At 47.5% G+C, this 22,547-nt stretch overlaps 2 protein-coding genes across 2 annotated transcripts in view; one reads left to right on the plus strand and one right to left on the minus strand.

Moving 5' to 3' along the window:
- Positions 1–1,243: 1,243 nt before the first annotated feature.
- MYL2 (myosin light chain 2) lies at positions 1,244–10,295 on the plus strand. The gene is made up of 7 exons (XM_036276777.1): positions 1,244–1,302; positions 2,605–2,694; positions 5,422–5,497; positions 7,028–7,132; positions 8,174–8,252; positions 8,340–8,388; positions 9,956–10,295. Exons 1-7 carry the CDS (start codon positions 1,300–1,302, stop codon positions 10,052–10,054), a joined length of 501 nt encoding a protein of 166 aa, XP_036132670.1. The 5' UTR covers positions 1,244–1,299; the 3' UTR covers positions 10,055–10,295.
- A 1,886-nt stretch (positions 10,296–12,181) lies between these two features.
- Positions 12,182–22,547, minus strand: part of CCDC63 (coiled-coil domain containing 63) — a 29,774-nt gene continuing 19,408 nt past the window's right edge. Inside the window, exons 9-11 of the mRNA XM_036277029.1 lie at positions 19,776–19,968; positions 14,464–14,667; positions 12,182–12,300 (exon numbers count right to left, since the gene is read on the minus strand). Coding sequence (XP_036132922.1) covers positions 12,182–12,300; positions 14,464–14,667; positions 19,776–19,968 — 516 coding nt within the window. The remainder of the gene's footprint in view (positions 12,301–14,463; positions 14,668–19,775; positions 19,969–22,547) is intronic.

Raw genomic sequence — 22,547 nt, forward strand, 5'->3', positions numbered from 1 at the left:
TGTGCACGTGTGTAGTGCAAGTCCCCCCTTGAATGTATGTGTACAAGGCCTATGCATACATAGGAAAACATGTATTTTGTCATTAAAGATTCTGTTAAAAGATGCTTCTGGGTAACTCTAACCCATGCATAACGAGAGAGGGGAAAAACCCACATCTGTTTTTGTCATGGTAATAAATGGTTCTTGGGTTTGTGCCTCTAAAACTGAATTCTTATTTTTCCCCCCGAGAAGGAGAGTGAGTGATGACTGCCATTTACCAAGGGCCTACCTTCCTGGCACACAGTAAGTGCTTGGTAGGTGAGTTATTTCTTCGTCCACCGACAAGTATTTGTTGAGCAGTTGCTTTGTGCAAGGCATGAGCTGGGAGCCAGGGAGAGAGTGGTGAGGAACTCGGACCCTGAGCCTGGCCGGTTGGCTCAGCCGTGAGAGCACTGGCCTGTGGGTCCAAGAGTCTCCGGTTCAGTTCCAGTCACGGGCATGTACCTCGGTTCTTGCAGGGTCGTGTGGAAGGCAACTAGTCAATGTGTCTCTCTCATCTCTCTCTCTCTCTCTCTCTCTCTCTCTCTCTCCTTCCCCCCTCCCTCCCATGCTATCTGAAGATAAATGGAAAAATAGATTTAAAGAGAGAGAGAGAGAGAGGACCCTGCCCCCCAGAGCTGATTGTCCACTGATACTGAACAAGAGAAATAAGCGAATTCCATAGTATGTTGCTGGGTGAAAAGTGCAATGGAGGAAACAGAGAAAGGGGATCTGGAGCGCAGGGCGTGACCGGGAACTTTTACAGGCTGGTGGGGAAGTCTCACTGAGAAAGTGACATTTGAACAAAAATCTGGAGGGAGGGGAGGGGGGAGCTTTGCAGATGTCTGATGGAAAAGCATCGCAGGTGGAGGGACCTGCAGGTGCAAAGGCCCTGAGGTGGGCCCTGTGCCTGATCATGTGAGAGAATTTTCAGTCCCCTCTCCCTGCCATTTTCTCTCTCAAAATTGACAAGCACAAGTGTCGCCCCAGCGCTGCAGAAAGCATCTCTCCCTGTGACCCAGCCACCCGTCTCTTTAACCTTGAATGCCTTTTTGGGTCTCAAGTGTCACCAGGTGATGAGTGAGCAGCCCTTACTTCAGAAGAACGGCATGGGGTAGGGTGGTGGGGAGGCCTTAGGTGGTGTTTGCCTCACCTATTAACTGCCAAAAGTGGTCATGGGGTTATTTTTAAACACGGGGAGGAAGTATTTATTGTTCCGGCCAAGGAGAGCGGGCAGCCTGAGAGATTCTTCTAGGGAACCGGTGCTGAGACCTTTCCACCATGGTGAGTTGGGGAGGGCTCTGGGAGGCGAGTGGTGCTGGGTGGCTGAGAAGGGGACACCACCTACAAGCAAAGGCCTAAACGGGGGTGGGAGGAGGAGGCTTCTGAGGACCCCAGGCCCCGGCGGGAAAAGCGCTGCTCGCTGTGTGTGCACAGAGAAACCCCAATCAATGCCCTGATAAGCCACAAATAACAGCAGCTCCCGGGGACTTGCAAAAACAAAATAAGAGAGTTGGCTTTTTTATGGCTTGTCTACTGACCTCTGGAGGAATCAATAACTCCCAGGGCTTGCAAAATGGGATTGAACACTTTTAAGGATCAAATTGTAATTCTTTTCTCTGGTTCAGGCAACTGGGGAAAAGATCTTTTTGTTTTCACCTTTTGAACTTGCAAAATTAAAATCTTTCTCCGTACGTTGTGTGGTTAGGTGTCCCACCTCCCGAAGCAGGAAGCTCCCATAGTAGGGTCAGCATAAGAGAGTGGTTAGGGGCACAGGCCCTAGAACCAGACTGCCCAAGTTCAACTGCAGCTCTGCTGTTTCTGTGACTGTGTGACCTTAGGCAAGTGACCCAACCTCTCTGAGCCTCAGTTGCCTCCCCCGTGAAATAGTGACAGTAATAACTGCATCTGCGTGACAGGCCAGTTACGAGGATTAAATGAAGTACTGTATGTGCAGTGTTTAAGCATTTGCTGTAACTGTTTAAAGTCAGAGAGAAGTGTGCAGGGCGAAATGCGGACTTGCTCTTCTCTGCGCTGTTTGCCTGGTGCAAGGCCAGGACATTTAGAGAGATCTCACTGCCATTTGGATCAAGGGACAATTTTGTGTGTGTGGGAGGGGGAGCCGTTGGGTTTTAACACCCAGAAAAAGTGTCATTTTGTCTTGACATTCCTCACGGTTTAGTGAGCCTGACTTTTTCTCCCCTGCAATCAATTCTCCGTCTGTGCATTACTGAACTTTCTGTGAAACGCAGCAGAACAAAAGCAGCTGGACCCCGCCGGGGCTGATCTGAAGGCACGGACCATCCCCAGAGACACCCCTCCACCTCTCCTAGTCTTTATAGGAACTGCCGCGAGACCCACAATCACTTATGATCACTTATGATCCAGAACTGGGGGGGGGGGGGTCATAGAGAAATGCCATTTTGTGTCCTTTTATCCTTCCAGCATCACTGTTTTGAGGAGACTGTGGACGCCATACCCCCGTTTCACAGATGAGCAGCTGGGGCTCACCCAGAGATAGGGCCTGGCCTAGTTTTCTAATTCTCAGCTTCTGACTTTCAATCGATGCCTTCCCCCCCACCCTAGGCACCCAAGAAAGCCAAGAAGAGAGCAGAGGGCGCCAATTCCAATGTGTTCTCTATGTTTGAACAGACCCAGATCCAGGAATTTAAGGAGGTGGGTGCAGCTGTGCAATCACTGGCCTGGATGCAAATGCCCACCCATTAGGGAGCACCTTCCCTTCCTCAGTATTCCCTGCAGGGACCTCTTGCTTAGATGTCTTTATTCTCCAAACAACCCCGCATTCAGTCTGCATGTGTGTGTGACCCACTTCAAGAAGTTATTTTTAATAACTTTTGCTAATCATCAAAGTAAAGCATTTTTTTGTTGTTGAAAATACAGAAAAAAATTTCAGAAAAGCACACACAGAAAAATGACCTACAATCTATGACCCAGAGATAATCAGTTAACAGTTTGGTATACACCCTTCAAGTCATTTTTGTTATATATGTACATACTTGTTAAACAAAGTTACAGTCTTCTGCACATGCTGACTAGTGCCTGCTGGTTTTCTCTGAGCAATTCAGTATCAACATTTTCTTTTTTTTATCCTCACCCGAAGACATTTTTTTGCATTTATCTTCAGATAGAGCGGGAGGGGGGGAAGCGGGAGAGAGAAACATCCATGTGAGAGAGACACATCGACTAATTACCACCCACACGACCCCAACTGGGGCCGGGGGCAAACTGCAACCGAGGTACATGCCCTTAGCGGGAACCGAACCCAGGACTCTCTGGTCCACAGGCCGACGCTCTAACCACTGAACCAAAATGGCCAGGCCTCAACATTTTCTATCATTTATTTAAACCACTTCCTATGGTGGGATGTTACATGTGTTTAGAATGTTTCACTTTTCCCTGGAGTAAAATCCTAAAAGTAGAATTACTGGGTGGAAGGAAGGAAGGAAGGAAGGAAGGAAGGAAGGAAGGAAGGAAGGAAGGAACGAACGAACGAACGAACCCTGGCCTAAGAGGCTCAGTTGGTTAGAGCATCATCCGGTGCACCAAAAGGTTTCGGATTCAATTCCCGGTCAGGGCAAAATGCAGTGGGGGTGGGGGTGGAGGTAGCCATCAATGTATAGCTGGTCCAAATTATCCTCTAGAAACAAGATGCTAATTCTTACTCCCACTGGCCCCAAGAGGAGAAAGTGCTATTTTCTCCCACACCTCTGTCAACATTGGGCATTAATCGTCTAAAATATTTTTGCCAGTCTGAGAGATGAAAAGCAGTATCTCTTAGATATCAAATTTTAGGGTCCTCAATTGTTGCATACCAGCAGGGTCTGACACCCTATCACATGCTACACGACTGCGCCTTATTAAGCAAACTAAGTACCAATTAGGCAAAATTAAGCCACCGCCTGAAGGCTTTGAAGGACAGACAATTAATTATTTTTCCAGCAGCCGTGATTGGCTCACACTGAGTCACCCACACTCCCGCCTGTGGGAAATACGCTAAGCTATGCTAAAGAGGCCAGTGTGTTTTATATCAAAGGGAAAACCTTTGGGACTTCCAAACGGGACGTGCACACTTGCACCTTTTGTTCCCGCTAACATTCAGTTCACGGGAACATCCTGTCCCATAGGCCACCAGGGAAAGAGGAATTCCTGGGATGACATGTCATATCTGAACTTGAAATAGTCACCTTCCAGGGAGAAAACTGCGCCACCCCTTCTCCCTCACCCCATCCCGACCTCTGAGATGAGATCAGCTGCCGGGGTGTGGGCAGGGGCTACAAATACTTTCCACAACCAGCTGCAACAAAGAACTCGGAAAACAGAGATGACATGTCATTTGTAAAACACCCGGACATTTACAAAGCTCCCTGAGTCTCCCTGCTAGCTAGCTGAGAAAGATCACCAGCTCTCTTTTACAGATGTGGGCTGGCAAGCGGGGGAACAGACACGAGACCCTAGTTTTGTTGTTAATCCTCACCCAAGGAAGTTTTTTCCCATTGGTTTTTAGAGAGAGTGGAAGGGAGGGAGGAAGAGAGAGAGAAACATCAAAGTGAGAGAGACACATCAATTGGTTGCCTCCCACACAAGGACCAAACCTCCAACTGAGGTGCATGCCCTTGACCGGAACTGAACTTGCAACTCTTTGGTTCAAGGGCCGATGCTCTAACCCCTGAGCAAAACCAGCCAGGGTCAAATTTGCATTTTTAAGGTAAGTGTATAATTCAGTGGCTATTTAGTATCGTCAGAGTTTTGCAACCATTATCCCTATCTAACTTCAGACCATTTCATCACCCTTAAAAGAAACCTTATACCCATTAGCAGTCACTCCCCAATTCCCTCTGCCCCCAGCCCCTGGTGATCACTGACCTGTTTTTGTCTTTATGGATTTGCCTATTCTGGACATTTAATAGAAAACAAATCACACAAAATGTGGCCGTTTGTGTCTGGCTTCCTTCACTTAGCATCATGTTTCAAGGCTCACCTATATTGTAGCATATGTCATTAATTCCTTTCTTTTTTTATGGCTGAATGTATTCCACTGTATAGCCAGGCCACATTTTGTTTATGGACATATGGGCTGTTTCCAGTTTGGGGCTATAGTGAATCATGCTGCTATGGACAGTCATGTTTAGTTTTTTGTGTGGACAGATGATTTAAGTCTCTGGACTGGAAACCTGGCCATTGAATTGCTGATCATATGGTGACTCTACACCTAACATTTTGAGGAACTGTCAGATTGCTGTGAATCTTTGACTCGTGATCCAATGTCTCTCACTGTTCCTTGAAAATCCCAGAATCCCACTTCCCCTACCCCACAGCCTCACCTCTTGGGCTCCTGCCCCCAATTTCTCCTGGGCTGACCAACCAACCACCTCCCTTTCACAGGCCTTCACCATCATGGACCAGAACAGGGACGGCTTCATCGACAAGAATGACCTGAGGGACACCTTTGCTGCCCTTGGTGCGTTTCCCATTCTGGCCTGCAGGGGGCTCTCAACCCAACCCCAGGAGGGCCGGGAGGTGGGACCACCGAAAAGGTCAAGAGTTTGTCATTTTCCAGAGAAACAGCTGAACCGTGATTGTCCAAAGACAAATGTCAGAGGGTAGGAAAGAAGGGTGTGATCTTCGAGTGTCCTCACATCTTTTTTTTTTTTAAATAACTTTTTTTGCATGTGATTTGAATGCAGTGCCAGCTCACAATAGAAAACTTGGAAAAATTAGAAAAGTATAAAGGAGAAAACAGCATTACCCATTAGGCCACACTCCACCGTGAACATTTCAACTTTTAAGTCTAGGTATATGGTAGGGGCGGGGGGAGTTTAATTACTGGAATCATTCTATTTTGGATTCAGCTTTTTTAAAAATTTTACATCTCAACAGAGTGAACATAAGTACCTGGAGCTTTTTCACAATATGCGCGTCCACCCTGCCACCACTCACCCCGACTCCTAGCCCCAGAGCTCGGGGCCACCGTGGTCACCAGTACAGGTCGTGCATGCGAACTCCAACAGAGCACATTCATGTTTGTAGCCACGGTAGATTTTTATATTTAAAACATAAATTATCTTGACCTGATCAGTGTGGCTCACTTGGTTGGAGCATCGTCCCATATACTGAAAGGTTGTGGGTTTGATTCCAGGTCAGAGCACATACAGGAGGCAGCCAATCAATGTTCTCACTCTCTCCCTCTACCCCCCTCTCTCAAATCAATAAGCATATCCTCAGGTAAGGATTAAAAAAAATAAAAAATAGCCCTGGCCGGTTTGGCTCAGAGGTAAGAGCGTCGTCCCGCAGACCAATGAGTTGCGGGTTCGATTCGGGTCAAGGGCACGTACTTCAGTTGTGGTTCGTCCCTGGCCCTGGTCGTGGTCGGGCGGGAGGCAGCCAGTCGATGTGTCCCTCTCACATTGATGTTTCTCTCTCCCTCTCTCTCTCTCCCTCCCACTCTATCTGAAAAAATAAAAATGGAAAAATATCCTCAGGTAAGGATTAAAAAAAAAAATTAAAAATAACTAACCCCGCCCTGGCCGGTTTGGCTCAGCGGTTAGAGCGTCGGCCTGCGGTCCGGAGAGACCCGGGTTCGGTTCCCGCTAAGGGCATGTACCTCGGTTGCAGTTTGTCCCCGGCCCTGGTCGGTCGTGTGGGTGGCAGCCACTCGATGTGTTCCTTTCATATCGATGTTTCTCTCTCTCCCTCCCACTCTACCTGAACAAAAAAATAGAAAAATGTCCTCAGGTGAGGATTAAAAATAATAATAATAATAAAAAAATAAGTAACCCCTCCTACATCAGAGTTTAGGTTGTTTCCAGTTGCTTGGCTATTATAAATAACACTGTCAGGAACATCTCATGTGAATCTTTGGCCCGTGCACTCTGTCTCTGATTATTCTTAGACTGGATTCTCTGCAGTGGAATCACAGGGCAAATGCCAGTGTCCTAGTAGCTGTTTCTGTCCCAGCTCAGAGACCCTGAGTGTGTGTTTCCTGTACTAGGACGTGTGAACGTGAAAAATGAGGAAATCGATGACATGATAAAGGAAGCTCCAGGTCCCATTAACTTCACGGTGTTCCTAACGATGTTCGGGGAGAAACTTAAGGGTAAGCTTGTGTGCCTGTGTGTGTGTGTGTGTCTGTCTGTCTTTACGTGTCTTCATCTTTGGGTGTGAATTAAAGCACTAGGAGAATGGACAAGGATTGCCAGAAGATAGAGGCAGAGTAACACTGGGGAAGAAAAGAATGAAAACAGCAGCTTGCTCAGCGGTTAGAGCATCAGCCCGAGGACGGAAGGGTCATGGGTTTGATTCCTGGTCAAGGGCACACACCTGGGTTGCAGGTTCGATCCCCAGTTCTGGTTGTGCAGGAGGCAACCAATCGATGTGTCTCTTTCACATCGATGTTTCTCTCTCTCCCTCCTTCGCTCCCACTCTATCTAAAAAAAAAAAAAAAAATCAGTGGAAAAATATCCTCAGGTGAGGATTTAAAAAAAAAAAAAAAGCTGCCCGGCCAGTGTGGCTCAGTGGTTGAGCATCAACCCATGCACCAAGAGGTCAGCAGTTCAGTTTCCAGTCAGGGCACATGCCCAGGTTGTGGGCCTGATCCCCAGTGGGGGACATACAAGAGGCAACCAATCTCTCTCATTGATATTTCTGTCTCTCTGTCCCTCTCCCTTCCCCTCTCTCTCTCTAAAATTAAATAAATAAAAAATAAAAATAAAAAAAGAAGCTAAGTTTGCTCCAAGGCTACCCTGAGCCAGAGCTCATGCTGAGCCCTTTGTAGGCATTACCTCATTTAGCAGCATCTAGGAGGTGGGTTCTGGTCTTATCCCCCGTCTACAGATGGGAACTGAGTGAGACTCAGAGACAGAGCCACATAGCTAACATAGCTGGAGTCAGGATTTGAATCTCAGTCTTTCTAAATCGAGATCCCCATTTGACCTCGGGTTTTGCTAAAAAAAATAACCGGACACTCAGCCCACTCTTTAACAGCAAGGCTCAGTGCTCAGAGGAAGGCTGGGTCTCTCCTCTGGGCGAAATAGCCTGGCTCCCCAACTTGGTGGGGTGGGGGCCTTAGGTCCTGCCTCCTGGGGTACGTCAGGTGCCCAGCCACCCACGGCACATACCAACCTGCTTTCTGTTTCAGGGGCAGACCCCGAGGAGACCATTCTCAACGCGTTCAAAGTGTTTGACCCTGAAGGCAAAGGGGTGTTGAAGGCTGACTAGTGAGTGGGATCTGTGGGGGAGGGTGTGGGGATCCCTGCTTGCCCCTCACACGCTCGGCACCAACACCTGCTTTTCTCTCTCTGCAGCATTAAGGAGATGCTGACCACGCAGGCAGAGAGATTTTCCAAGGAGGAGGTAACGGGGCCCCTTGGCTGCTCCCTGCATCCCGGCCCCTGGCGTCACCCTTCCAGGGCCCATCTTCTTCTTTCCTAAAACACCCCCGACCCCACAGAGAGAGGGAGCCTGCAATCGTTACTGAGCCCTTATCCCATGTCGTTCTCCAACCCCCTCATGAGGTCAGAACTAGTATTACGTCATTTTATAAAAGGAAAAACTGAGGCCCAGGGAAGTGAAGTCGCCTAAAAGGACAGCACTGACGGTGAATGCAGGTCGTCAGACCCAGGTCTACCTTCCTCAGTGCGTGGGGCCTGGTGAGAGCATCAGTTTCCGGCCGGGGGGGGGGGGGGGGCAGGCAGCGGACCTTGTACTGCCATGTAGGTGCGCCCCACAGTTCGGGATGCCGTTCTTGTGACGTGTGTGTGTGTGTGTGTGTGTGTGTATGTGTGGCAACGGTTTTCCAGCAGATGACCGTAAAGTGACTTGTTGAAAAAAAAAATTTTTTTTTACCAGAATATATGACTTTTCTGGCAGGTGGCAGTATTGTGCCTGGAAGAAGGGACACTTGATAATTCGCCAAAAGTCCTGTATGAACAAGCAACAGTACTGCTGATATTATTAACGTACCTTAAGGAGTCTATTTTAAATAGTCCCCTGTCAGGCCTGATTCCATCAAGTTCCACATTTTACTAAAAATTTTATTTAGATTTTTCCCTCCCAAACTCAAGCAGTTAAAGAGCCTGCCTTCGCTTCCCACCAGCTTTGTGACTCTGGACCAGCTCCTTAACCTCCCTGTGCCTCAGTTTCCCCATCTGTAAAGTAAAGACAATCCTAGAACCTACCGCATTCTACACTGTGAGGGTTCCAGAAGTTAGTATGTGTACCGTGCTGACATGTGATAGGAGCAATGTTAGCACATGTGAGCTAGTAACAGCCAGTATGATTTTTAAAAATAACTAGCCAATATATTTAAAATGTGGAAATCACGTTTAAAAAAAAAAATCTAGATGTCTGGAGTCAGATCCTTCAGAGTCTGACTTCCTTGACTACATGGCCACATTTGGCTGTCCCTGAGCAGCTGCCACTTCTGTAGGCGACCCACGTGCCCCCACCTCGCTCTCTCATCCAACCTGCCCAGCACGTCTGAGCATGTGATCCCCGACTTACCCATCGCAGGTTGGGTTCCGGGGAAAATCCCTTCAGGGTGGCCCTTAGGGTCAGCACGGAAAGTAAGGGCAAGGAAGCAGGGGGGCTCACGGGAGATGCTGACCCAAGATTCAGGCCCAAAGAGTGTCCTGGTCGACGCTCCCGGGGGCTAGAACAGCCCTTCTGAGAGGTCCTGAGCTGGGCCCCACACTGATCAGGAGGCTAGGGGCTGCCCCAGGAAGGGCGTCACCTTCTGCTCTCTGCAGCAGCGAGTGACAAACCTTCCTGGAGGGATCTAGTGGAGCATGTCCATGTCTGCTACTCCTCACCCCCATTCCCTCCCCCACTCCCACTGCCTCTCAGGCCTGCCCCCCACAGAGCCCTCCCTTCCGCTCCCCTCCTTTCATCATCCTCTGCACCTCTTGCTGGTTCATTGCAGATTGACCAGATGTTTGCCGCCTTCCCTCCTGATGTGACTGGCAACTTGGACTATAAGAACCTGGTGCACATCATCACCCATGGAGAAGAAAAGGACTAAGCGGGGGGCTCACCACCCCACCTGGGCTTGTCTTTGCCGGGAGGACGGTACCTGCTCTCCTCTCACTGGGCCCAGGAAAGCCGCCACCCTCGCCCCTGGCCTGTTAGCTGTGTGGCTGCCTCGTGTGTCTACCTCCATCTACTTTGCAGCCCAGGTGGTGTGTCAATACCACGTGACCACACATCCTGCAGATGGAAATCCACGCAGAGGCCTTGTTCAAATAAACAGGAGGTCATGTATTGGTCCGTGTGTTTCTCTGACAGAAGTGCCTGGAGTAAGGAGGGCCCTTTGCCAGTTTCCATGAAGGCAGCGAGTAAGCTAGTGATGGCCCTGCTGTCATTATTATTGAATCTTGGTGACTCTTTATTTAAAATAGATCTTTGCAGCCACTCGGGACTATTTCTATCAAGGGCCACATTTTACTGGAAAGTTCGAGTACTGCAGCCTTTTCTTCCAAAGAGCTCAAGGAGTTGTAGAGCCCAGCTTCCATGACACCCATTCCCCCGGGATGTCGCTGGAATGCTTCTCCCACAGATGTGCTTAGACAGGCCCCGCGATGACTTAAGAGGAAAAGGCCTCCTGTGCACGCTAAGAATATGGCTCATTTGGCAAAAAATCACATCCATTCATTGTAAGAGGTCAATTTCTAATTTTAGGTGAAGTAGAACGTGTCTGTACTTCTCCCTTGGCAAACTGGGGGAGGAGCGCTGATTTCTGAACCTGCCTGAGGTCCAGCAACCAGGCCTGGACATAAATCTACTCTCGATTTTCAGTGACCCAAGTCATTGCTAAAGCATTTGGGTCTATTTTGGCTGCGAGAACACCAATTTAGGAAACAAATGGGTTCACATAACTAAGAAGTCCAAGGACTTCAGGCATAGCTGCATCCAGGAGCTCACACAGGGCCATCAGTACCTGAGGAGGCCTCTCCACTGCTCGGCTTTCTTTCATGTTGCTCTGCTCCCAGTGGTAGCAAAACGGCTCCCATCTATGCCCTCAGCAATCTTTCTGGAAAGAGGGCCTATCTCTTTCTCCCAGCTCCACACCAATCCCAAAAGAGTGCCTATGGGGTTCCTAACCGACCCTGAAACAGGTGCAGTGCTCTGATCGGCAGACCTGGATTACATGATTAACCCCCATCCCGGGGCTAAAGTCAGCCCCTTCTCCAAGCACGTGGCTGTTCCCCAAAGGAAAATCCAGATGCCTTTCAGGAAGAAGGGGAGTGAACATCAGACCCTCGTAGGTCTTCAAGAACTCAGGACACAGCCCAAGCGAATGATGGGATAGGAGCAGAGAGCTGAAATTGGGGATGGGAGTGGCAGCTGGGGTCACCGAGAAGGAATGACAGGGTCCAGGTGTTCGGAGGAGCCAGAACTGGAGCGAGTCTTCAAGGCTCAAGATTAACAGCAGAGCCCCTTCAGGAGGAGTCCAGGGTCAGCTCCACCGGTACGAATAATGACATCACCCCTGGCTGCCAGGAAACGGGCCCCCTTTCAAAGCCAACAGCAAGCCAGGCAGGCAAGGACTTGGGGGATCCCACCTGTGATGACCCACAAAGCTCCACAGACTCCTACAGAAACAACCAGGTCCCGGGGAGGCCTGGGAGGGACCCAGCTCCGATCATTCTAGTGCAGCATGTGTTTTGGGCCAAGACGCCCAGGACACAGCTCTGCAGTGACACGTACATCCGCGAGACACATACACAGAGTTACAGAGAGATACACAAACACACACGCACAGATACAGAGGTTACGTGGCTCCCAGTTCCTGCCTGAGTGGCTGCTGCACCCCGTGTGATTCTGGGGCACGAAGATCAATATTTCGGCTTCCCCTGACCCCTACACTTCACTCATCCCTGCTTCACCTAGTGGACCACGGCAAGGGGTGACCTGTGCTGGCCATAATCTCAGGTTCTCAGGGGCCACGGTGACCTGACTGTTGCATCCTGTGCCACTTTGGAGGTCAACCCCTCCTTTCCTCCACCCTGCTCCGGGGTGGCTCCCAGAGCCCTAGTCTCCTAGAAGGGAGTGTGAAGAGGCACTGGGGTTACAGAACAAAACATTTATTCTCTCTGGTTATGATGCAATGTGGCCCATCCATATCCGATTATTACCTTCTTCTTGGGCCTCAGATGATCCCCCTTTTCAGGGTGCTTTCCGGTTGTGAGTCCCTGATTCGAGACTCTCTCTTGAGGTTGTTGCTGAGGACCATCTGCCGAAGGTTGCTGTGGTCCAGGGGATGTTCCACTGTGCCAAAAACGAGACTCGGGTAAGGAGTTTGGAAATCGAACCCACTACACTTCCTACCCAGGGACAGTGCCTCTCTGCCCCATTTCACAGGTACCCAAGGCAAGGATGTCCAAGCCTGTTAGGGGGTTCCTCTGCAATCCTAGGGGCTGGAGTACGACCATTCTCAAGGTTCAGGGAGGAAGAGGATAGGTAGAGAGGTACTGCTTAGGGAGACCCGGACAATAACTGTTGTTTCCTTCCAGGTGAGTTTGGTTTAATCTCAGGATGTAGACTGCACAAAGGTGCCAGGTGGAAACATGAATGAATGAATGAATGAATGAATGAATGGCTGAAATCCAGCCCCCACTTGGTTGCCAAACCATGTCGACCCAAAAGGGGCACCTTTTTCTAATTAATATGCCCCGAGGGGGTGGTCTCTTCTAATTCACACATGTGAGCCATAGAGGCTAGTAAGCTAAGAAAACCCAATGTTTATCAACATTCCCTTGAACAGGGGAAGACATCTCCGTCAGTTCCTGACCTTGTGACCTATGCCCCGCGAACCTCCTCTCTTAGGAACACGGAGGCCAAGAGAAGCTGTCCTACGGGGCGACACCACACCAGCTCTCACTCCTGCTAAGCTGCGGTGCATGGCTAAGCCGACAGAGGGTGTGCCTGCAAGTGCGCCCGAGCGGTGGGGGCCCTCCCTCCCCTCTCCCCTCCTCCCTCCCCCCCTCCCTCCCCTCTCCTCCTCCCTCCCTCCATTCCCTCCCTCCCTCCCTCCCTCCTTCCCTCCTCCCTCCCTCCCTCACCCTCCCCTCCCTACCTCCCTCTCCCTCCTCCCCCCTCCTCGGCGGCTGCGCACTTGAGGTGCTGCTCAGAGAGGCAGGGCAGCTGTTTTTCAAAATCTACTTTTTTCTCTGATTACAGAAGTGACCCAAGGTCATTGTAAGAGAAAAAAATTAAACAATACAGAATTGTTCGACTCAGAAATGTAACGTTCTCTGCAACCTAGCACCCAGAAATAGCCACCGAAAGTCAGCCTGTACATCCTCTTTGTTCTCACATGCAAATCAAGGTCTCTCCCTCCTTCCCTCCCCCACCCTCCCGCCCTCCCTCCTCTTCCTCCTCCTCGGCTTTCTCTCTCTCTCACCATATTTCTCTCCCTATTATAAGTCAGGGTTATGAAGGCCTGTCCTGTGCACTGTATGATTGTAGGATTTTAGCAGCATCCCTGCCCACTAGATGCCAGAAGCAATTCCCTCCTCTAAGTTGTGACAACCAAAAATATCTCTGGACATCACCGAAAGTCCTCTGAGGAGTAAATCACCCCCTGTTGAGAACCAGTGAATATACGTATATTATAGTCCATCACATTCTTTTTAGTGGCTTCATAGTATTCCATTATACGTATGGGTGAACTATAACTTATTTAACCAATCTCTAATGTGTGGGCGTTCCAGTCATGTCCAGTTCGGGGCTACAGTGAACATCCTCCAACCTTTGCCTTAGACTCCTGAATAAGTTTTTCCCGAGAAACCGATTCCCACAGGTGAGATCACAGGCTAAGTGGGTGTGTCCATTTCTCAAGCTTCCCATACACGTTGCCAAACTGCTCTCCAAAACCCAGCTGAGGCCGATTGTATCGCCAGCTTCAGAGAGAAGGGCTGGTTCCCGTCACAGGAACCTGTGACAGGGAGTGTCGTGAGCTTCCGCCTCCGAGAGGAAGGAAGATCGATGGGCCGATGCTGGAAGTGCCACAGTAAAGGCTTCTGGATGGGACGGGACCGAGGAAGCTCATGGGTGGAGTGAGACTCAAGAGCACAGGTGAGCGTGAGAGATGAGATCAGGGAAACTTGTGAGCCCATAACTTGCCAATTGGGAAATTTTGGACATTTTAAGGTTCATTTCAATGGTTACATAGTAGTTATGAGTTTAGAAAATATCCAGGATAACTAAACTTCATGATCTGTGTCAAGGCCATTGGGCCACAGGGAGAAGTATCCCTAAGAGAACCATGCCACGTGGCCACAGCCAAGATGGTACCCAAGATGGGCCACATGGCTCATAGAAAAGGGGAAACTGAGACCCTCTGTCAACACTGTAGACCCGCATGCCCACAGGCTTCCTCGGAGCCCTGCCCCAGCAATCTGGGGAGATCTGAGTAGAAAGAGAACTCACTTTCTTCCAACTTATCACTGAAGGGGTCAGTCCCGAACACGGGGGGGTTGACCTTGATGGGTTCTATATTCCTGTAGAGGGCAGAGCTGCCCCAAAAAGGGTTGATGAAGGGTGGTGGGGTCTCAGCCTCTACCCCTTCTATATCCAGGATCCGCCTGTAGGACTCCAACAGCAGCAGGTCGTTGGTCATCTTTTCAATAATAGCTGAAAAAGAATCACGGCATTCAAGATCACTGCCACAAGACCTGGTTGAGGGGCATCTGGGGATGGTGCCCCCCACTGGAGAGGAAGGGAAGCAACAGAAATGGGGATGGTCATGAGCTCCTATAAAGACAATGCCTTTCTCTTGGGTTACTCCATGCATTCGTGAGAGGGGGCAGTATCACCCCAAACGGGTAAAATTTGGTTCTTGAGAGGCAAAAAATAACTGACTCTATAAGGTATAAAGCACAGATATACATACAGGACATAAACAGCTATACAGTATATCAATAGTATTAAATTTTTATAAGGATGGGGCAATTAGGAAAAGAATATCTAAAAAGGCTCCTTAGAAGGTAATAATGAAAAGAAGGTTGAGAAATACTGGGTTATGTGAAGAAATCGATGGCATACTTATACACCAACGATGAACTCACAGAAAGAGAAACTAAAAAACAATCCCATTTACCATCACGGCAAAAAAATTAAGATACCTGGGAATAAACTTAACCAAGGAAGTAAAGGACCTCTTTACAGAAAACGACAGGTCATTGAAAAGAGAAATAGGGGAAGATATAAAAAAGTAGAAGCAGCCCTGGCCGGTTTGGCTCAGCGGTTAGAGCGCCAGCCTGCGGTCCGGAGAGACCCGGGTTCGGTTCCCGCTGAGGGCATGTGCCTTGGTTGCAGTTTGTCCCCGGCCCTGGTTGGTCGTGCGGGTGGCAGCCACTCGATGTGTCCCTTTCGCATCGATGTTTCTCTCTCTCTCTCTTCCTCGCTCTCCCTCCCACTCTGTCTGTACAAAAAATGGAAAAATGTCCTCGGGTGAGGATAAAAAAAAAAAAGTAGAAGCATATACCTTGTTCATGGATTGGAAGAGTTAACATCATTAAAATGTCCATACTACCCAAAGCAATCTATAGATTCAATGCATCAAAATACCAACACCATATTTCACAGAACTAGAACAAATATTCCAAAAGTTTATATGCAACCAAAAAAGACTCCGAATAGCCACAGCAATATTGAAAAAAGAAGAAGAAAGTAGGAGGAATCACAATACCAGATATCAGGTTGCACTACAAAGCCACTGTAATCATAACAGCCTGGTACTGGCACAAGAACAGGCATATAGATCAATGGAACAGAACAGAGAACCAAGAAATGGACCCAAGACAATATGCTCAATTAATATCTGACATAGGTGGCAAGAGCATACAGTGGAGTCAAGACAGCCTCTTCAATAAATGGTGTTGGGAAAATTGGACAGCTACATGCAAAAAAATGAAGCTAGACCACCAACTTACGCCATACACAAGAATAAACTCAAAATGAATAAAAGACTTAAATGTGACTCATGAATCCATAAAAATCCTAGAAGAAAATGTAGGCAACAAAATTTCAGACATCATATGCAGCAGAATTTTCACTGATACATCTAAGGCAAAAAAAACAAAGGAAAAAATGAACACATGGCACTACATCAAACTAAAAAGCTCTGCACAGCAAAGGAAACAACCATCAAAATGGAAAGGAAACCCACTATGTGAGAGAGCATAATTGCCAATGACACATCAGATAAGGGGTTAATTTCCAAAATATATAGAGTGTTCATACAACTCAACAAAAGGAAGACAAGGAACCCAATTAAAAAATGGGCAGATGGCCCTGGATGGTTTGGCTCAGCGGTTGGAGCATCGGCCTGCGGTACAGAGAGACCCGGGTTCAGTTCCCACTAAGGGAACGTACCTCGGTTGCAGTTTGTCCCCAGCCCTGGTTGGTCGTGCGGGTGGCAGCCACTCGATGTGTCCCTTTCACGTCGATGTCTCTCTCTCTCTCTCTCTCTCTCTCTCTCTCTCTTCCTCTCTCTCCCTCCCACTCTATCTGAACAAAAAATGGAAAAATGTCCTCAGGTGAGGATAAAAAAAAAAAAAAAAATGGGTAGATGCCTTGGCTGGTTTGGCTCAGTGGTTAGAATGTCGGCCCATGGACCAGAGAGACCTGAGTTCAGTTCCTGCTAAGGGCCTGTACCTCAGTCGCAGTTTGTCCCTGGCCCCAGTTGGGGTCGTATGGGTGGCAACCACTTGATGTGTCTCTCTCACATCGATGTTTTTCTCTCTCCCTTCCTCCTTCTCTCCCTCCTGCTCAATCTGAAGATAAATGCAAGAATCCTCGGATGAGGATAAAAAAAAAATGGGCAGAGGACCTAAAGAGACACCTCCTCGAAAAGGACATACAAATGGTCAAGAGACATATTAAAAAATGCTCAGTGTCACTAATCATCAGAGAAATGCCAATTAAAACAACAACAGAATGGCCGCCATCAACAAATCATCAAACAAGTGCTGGCGAGGGTGTAGAGAAAAGGGGACTCTAGTACACTGCTGGTGGGAATGCAGACTGGTGCAGCCACTATGGTGTTATCTCAAAAAGTTAAAAATTGAACTTCTATTTGACCCAGAAGTATATTCCACTTCTAGGAATATACCCTAAGAAGCCTGAAACACCAATCAGAAAGAATATATGTACCCCTATGTTCATAGTAGCATAATTTACAATCGCTAAGATCTGGAAACAGCCCAAGTGTCCATCAGTAGATGAGTGGATAAAAAAGCTGTGGTACATATACACAATGGAATACTATGCAGCTGTAAGAAAGAAAGATCGCTTATCCTTTGAGACTACATGGAGGGACCTGGAGAGTATTATCCTAAGCAAAAAAAGCCATGCAGAGAAAGACAAATATCACATGATCTTACTTATTTGTGGAATATAATGAACAAAACAAACTGATGAACGAAATAGACCCAGAGACATAGAAGTAGGGTACAGACTGATAAACGTCCAAAGAGGGGGTGGGGGGCGGAGATAAACCACAGAACTTACACGCATGTATGTATAACCAATGGACATAGACAACAATGCTGGGGGGGGGGTAGGAGGGGGTTGTCAATGGGGGAAAAAGGAGAAACATCTGTAACAAAAATAAATTAATAAAGATAATTTAAAAAAAAAAGGAAATACTGGGTTAGAGTAAAAACTGGAAGACATGGGCTGCCCTGCGTTAAACTACTGCTTTTTCCTCAGTGCTCCTCTGTCTCAGGCTTCCAGGCCTTTGCTCATGCTGTTCCTTCTGCCTAACATGCCCTTCCCTACACCCTTCCCTGAATAACCCCTACTGGTGTTTTAAGACTCAGGTCAGGTCCAGCCAGTGTGGCTTAGTTGTTGAGCGCCATCAACCCATGCACCAAGAAGTTACCAGTTCAATTCCCGGTCAGGGCACATGCCCAGGTTGTGGGCCCAATCCCCCGTGGGGCAATGCGGGAGGCAGCCAATCGATGTTCTCACTCATCAATGTCTCTCTCTCTCTCTCCCTCTTCCTTCCTTGCTTTCTAAAATCAACAAAGAAAAAATATTTTTAAAAAACCTCAGGTCAGGCCTTGCCACCAGTGGGAATGTTTCCCTGATCTGCCTAGGTTGGGGGAACTGCCTTTCCCATGGTGTTACATAGCCCTGTGAGGACACCGGAGTCATTCATTCATTCATTCATTCATTCCACAAATGACTACTGGATGCCTACTGTGCCAGGCAGTGTGGTAGAGACTGTGGATGCATGGAATAAAAATCCAGTAACAACAAACTGGCAGTCCCTACCCTGATAAAGGTCATAAACTTCAGTGTTTATGGGGAGATGGAAAGACAAATTCAACAAATAAATACATGTACCCCCTCACTATCCAGATGTGTATCATCTGATTCAGTAACTGGCTTTGAATAATTTAAGAAAAATAAACCTCACACTACCCATTCTGTTGCTATTCTCTCTGAAAACCAGGGACCAAAAACATTTGCATCTGGAACTTGCTATCAGACCTCAAGAACCTTGTAGATTCAGGTAGTAAGAACCACCCAGAGACAAATTGGGTGCATGTTAAACAACAGGACTGTCATTTATGCTTTGTCTCCTTTTGCTGTAATGAATCATAGCCATGAGTACGACTATATGCTAAGTGTCTGTGAGCCCTCTTAGCAAATCACTGAACTTGGTGAGAAGGGCTGTCTTGGGAAACTCCCAGACACAAATTATATTATTAAGAACCTTAGGTTTTATTCTAACAACAGTGATTCTAAATCTTCATGATCTGTGTAGGTGCATCCCTCCCTCTCTATTGTGAGCTCAGGGCCTAGGACTAGAAATGTGTGTTTTAGTGAAGAGGCATTTGCTACATGCCAGGCACTGCTCTGAGCATGTGTATTTCCTCCTTTCCAAGCTGTAAACTTTTCATTTCCTTTTCTTGCCTTATTGCACTGGTTAGTACAACCAATACAATGTCAAATAGCAGTAATGAGAGCAGACATTCTTACCTTATTCCTGATCTTAGAAGAAAAACATTTAGTTTTCCCCCATTAAGTATGAAGTTACCTGTAGGTGTTTTTGTTGAGAGTTTTGGGGTTTTTTTAAATGTTTATCTTGAATGAATATTGAATTTTGTCAAATGCTGCTTCTGCATCTATTGAGATGATCATATAGTTTTTCTCTAAAAACTATTAATTTATTCAATCCTCCCAATAACCTTATAAGTAGATACTGGATTGACCGCTCATTTCTTTCTTTCATTCATTATTATTATTATTTTGGATGAAAAAACTAAAGCACAGAGAGGTTCAGAAAGTTTCCCAAAGTCACACAGCTTTTAAGAGTAAAACCAGACCCTGGCCAGTTTGGCGCAGCGGTTGGAGCGTCGGCCTGCGGTACTGAGAGACCCGGGTTCAGTTCCCGCTAAGGGCACGTACCTCGGTTGCAGTTTGTCCCCGGCCCTGGTTGGTCGTGCGGGTGGCAGCCACTCGATGTGTCCCTTCACATTGATGTTTCTCTCTCTCTCTCTTCCTCTCTCTCCCTCCCGCTCTATCTGAACAAAAAATGAAAAAATGTCCTCGGGTGAGGATAAAAAAAAAAAGAGTAAAACCAGGATTTGAACCAAGGCAGGCTGGCATTAGTGCCCACATGCTTCACCACCAGTCTCACTACCACCAAAATAACAAGTCCTTGTGCCTGGTTACAGCAAGCTCTGGAAATGGTTCCTAAGAGTTTAACAGGCCCCAGCTTGACTCACCAAAGTACTGCGGAAGGTTGGTATCAGTGACTTTCCCTGCCTCTCCTAACTGCACCATGATCTTGGTGGCATCGCAATTGATTTTATTAAAAAGATTCTTCACTGTGCTCTTGAGATAATCCAAGGTCTGGCTGATCTCCTTGTAGTTGCTCTCATACATATCCGCCTCTTCGGTGGTCTTCTTTAGTTTCTCCTGGTGGCAGACCCCGAATCCCAACCCAAGTCAGCCAGGCTGCTACCCTGGGGTCAGCCCAACCCTGAAGATTTTCAACTGGGTATGAGGGGTCAGGACCTTCTGGGGCCAGGGTCTCCAAACTTCAGGTTTTCAAACCTCAAAGGGGGAGCAAGATCAATTTAATGAGTCTCAATCAGCATTTTAAAAAATGAATTAAATAGAACAGAAAAGAGAGAAAAATAGTAGTATGCATTGCAGTTAACAAGGGTAAGTACTGTTTAATGTTTTATTTTACTTACATATATGTATATGTCTATATATGTACTGAATTAGTTTTATTTGTTTTTTTATTAAAAGATAGTGACTCATTTTTTTTTTTATCCTCACCGGAGGACATTTTTCTATTTTCTGTTCAGAAAGAGTGGGAGGGAGAGAAAGAGAGAGAGAGAGAGAGAGAGAGAGAGAGAGAGAAACATCGACATGAAAGGGACACATCGAGCGGCTGCCACCTACACAACCCAACCAGGGCCGGGGACAAACTGTAACCAAGGCACATGCCCTTAGTGGGAACCGAACCCGGGTCCCTCTGGACCGCAGGCCAACGCTCTAACCACTGAGCAAAACAGGCCAGGGTGATAGTGACTCATTTTTTTAAAATCGTGGCCTATAGGAAGAAATACATTTTATATTTACAGGCTAATACCTACGTACCTACATACATATGTGTGTGTATGTGTGTGTTTATATATATTATCTAATCACATAAAATTCAAGTTTCACAAATCAATATTCTTATTATGTGTTCTAACATTTTTTGTTCTGTTCTGTTCTCTTCTGTCTCATTATTTTTAAAGGCTGGTTGCAATCCAACAAACCAATTTCATCACTCACAGCCAAAAACACATTGCTCTAGCCCAGTGGTTCTCAAAGTGGGGTCTTAGGATCAGCAGCATCAGCTTCAGTGGGGAACTTGTTAGAAATGCAAGCTTTTGGGCTGCAGTCCAGACTAAACCAGAGGCTCTGGGGGTGGGCCCGGCAATCTGTGTTTTAGTGAACCTCCAGTAATTCGAACGCACAGTGGAGTTAAAGAACCACTGCGAGTCCATTGGATTGCGATCTTGGCTTCAAGTTACTATCATCTAGGAGCTTTAAAATATTTGCCGTGCAGACCTCAGTCTCAGAGATTCAGAGGTGCTGGTCTGGGGTGCAGCCTGGGCTCAGAGCCACTGCTCCTAGCGCGAGCGCTCTAATGCCTCCTTCGCCTCCCTCTGCGTCTTCAGCTTGCAAAGGTGAAATGGGGCTTGTGAGGACTGACTGTATTCCCCAGGGCTCTGACTCAGCTAACCATGAGTGGTTGGCACTATCTGCACACCCATTTTCCAGGTGAAGAAACTGAGGCTGCAAGGCCCACAAGCAGGAGAGGGAAGCCAGGATTCCAACTGTCTCTCAACCTCTGCACCAGGCAGCTTCCTGTCCCAGATAGCTACGAGAATGTTCGGTTCTCAGGGCTGCCTTTCCTCATAAGACTTGCCCTCTTGTTCTAAAGGTGCATCAAAAGTTCACAATTTAAAAAAAAAAGCCTCTGTGATGGTTCAATACCTAAAAGGTATTCCAGGCAATTTACATGTATCATCTCAACTCATTCTCACAGCTGACCCTGTTTTCAGATGAAGAATATTGAGGTCAGAGAAGTGACCTTGTTTTTAACTCCCCTACATCAAGTTGTTTAAGTAACTGACTTTGGGCTCAACTCTTTATTTGGACAATTATTAGTAACAAGGTGGAAGTAACAGCCCTACGAAGTAAGAATGACTATTATCCTCATTTTACAGGTAAGAAAACTGAGGCTCAGAGAGGCTGCATCACTTTCTCAAAGTCACACAGCTAGGAAGTGACTTTTCTTTTCTTTTTTTAAACCCTTACCCGAGGATATTTTTCTATTTATCTTCCGATAGAATGGGAGGGAGAGAGGGAGAGAAAGGGAGAGAGAGATAAACATCCACGTGAAAGGGACACATTGACTGGTTGCCTCCTGCATGACCTGCACCAGGGCTGGGGAGGAACCACAACCGAGGTATGTGCCCTTGACCGGAATCGAACCCGCGACTCACTGGTTCGTGGGCCGACGCTCTAACCACTTAGCAAACTGGCCAGGGAAGGAAGTGACTTTTCTGAGAGTCATAACCAAGCATTTGTTCCCAGGGCCTGGTTGCTTAACTCCTATGCAAAACCCTCCAATTCAGAGACTGTTCCCGCTACCTCTCCCTAAGCATCAGGAGATGATGAAATGGAATGTGTGTGGCAAAGTTCCAAAAATAGAGCAGATGAAAGTGATTTTTAGGGCTAAGAAAGCGTCTTGTGAGCCTATGGTTATTAAAACAAATTCTCCTGCTTAAAATATTTGCATTTGAAAAGGCCTTCAGAAGTCCCATTAAAACCAAAGGAAGGAAGAGCTGATGGTGGGAGAGATGCTTGGGGAGGATCTCCTTGGACTTGGGCCCTGCCTGGAAGTCATACCTGGACTACTCCTGGGGGAGGCCTTTCGGAGCTGCAGCAGCTCAATGAACAGCATGTGCTTTGCTGCCCCCCAGTGGCCC

The sequence above is a fragment of the Molossus molossus genome, unplaced genomic scaffold (genome assembly GCF_014108415.1).
Source record: "Molossus molossus isolate mMolMol1 unplaced genomic scaffold, mMolMol1.p scaffold_m16_p_22, whole genome shotgun sequence".
NCBI lineage: Eukaryota > Metazoa > Chordata > Mammalia > Chiroptera > Molossidae > Molossus > Molossus molossus.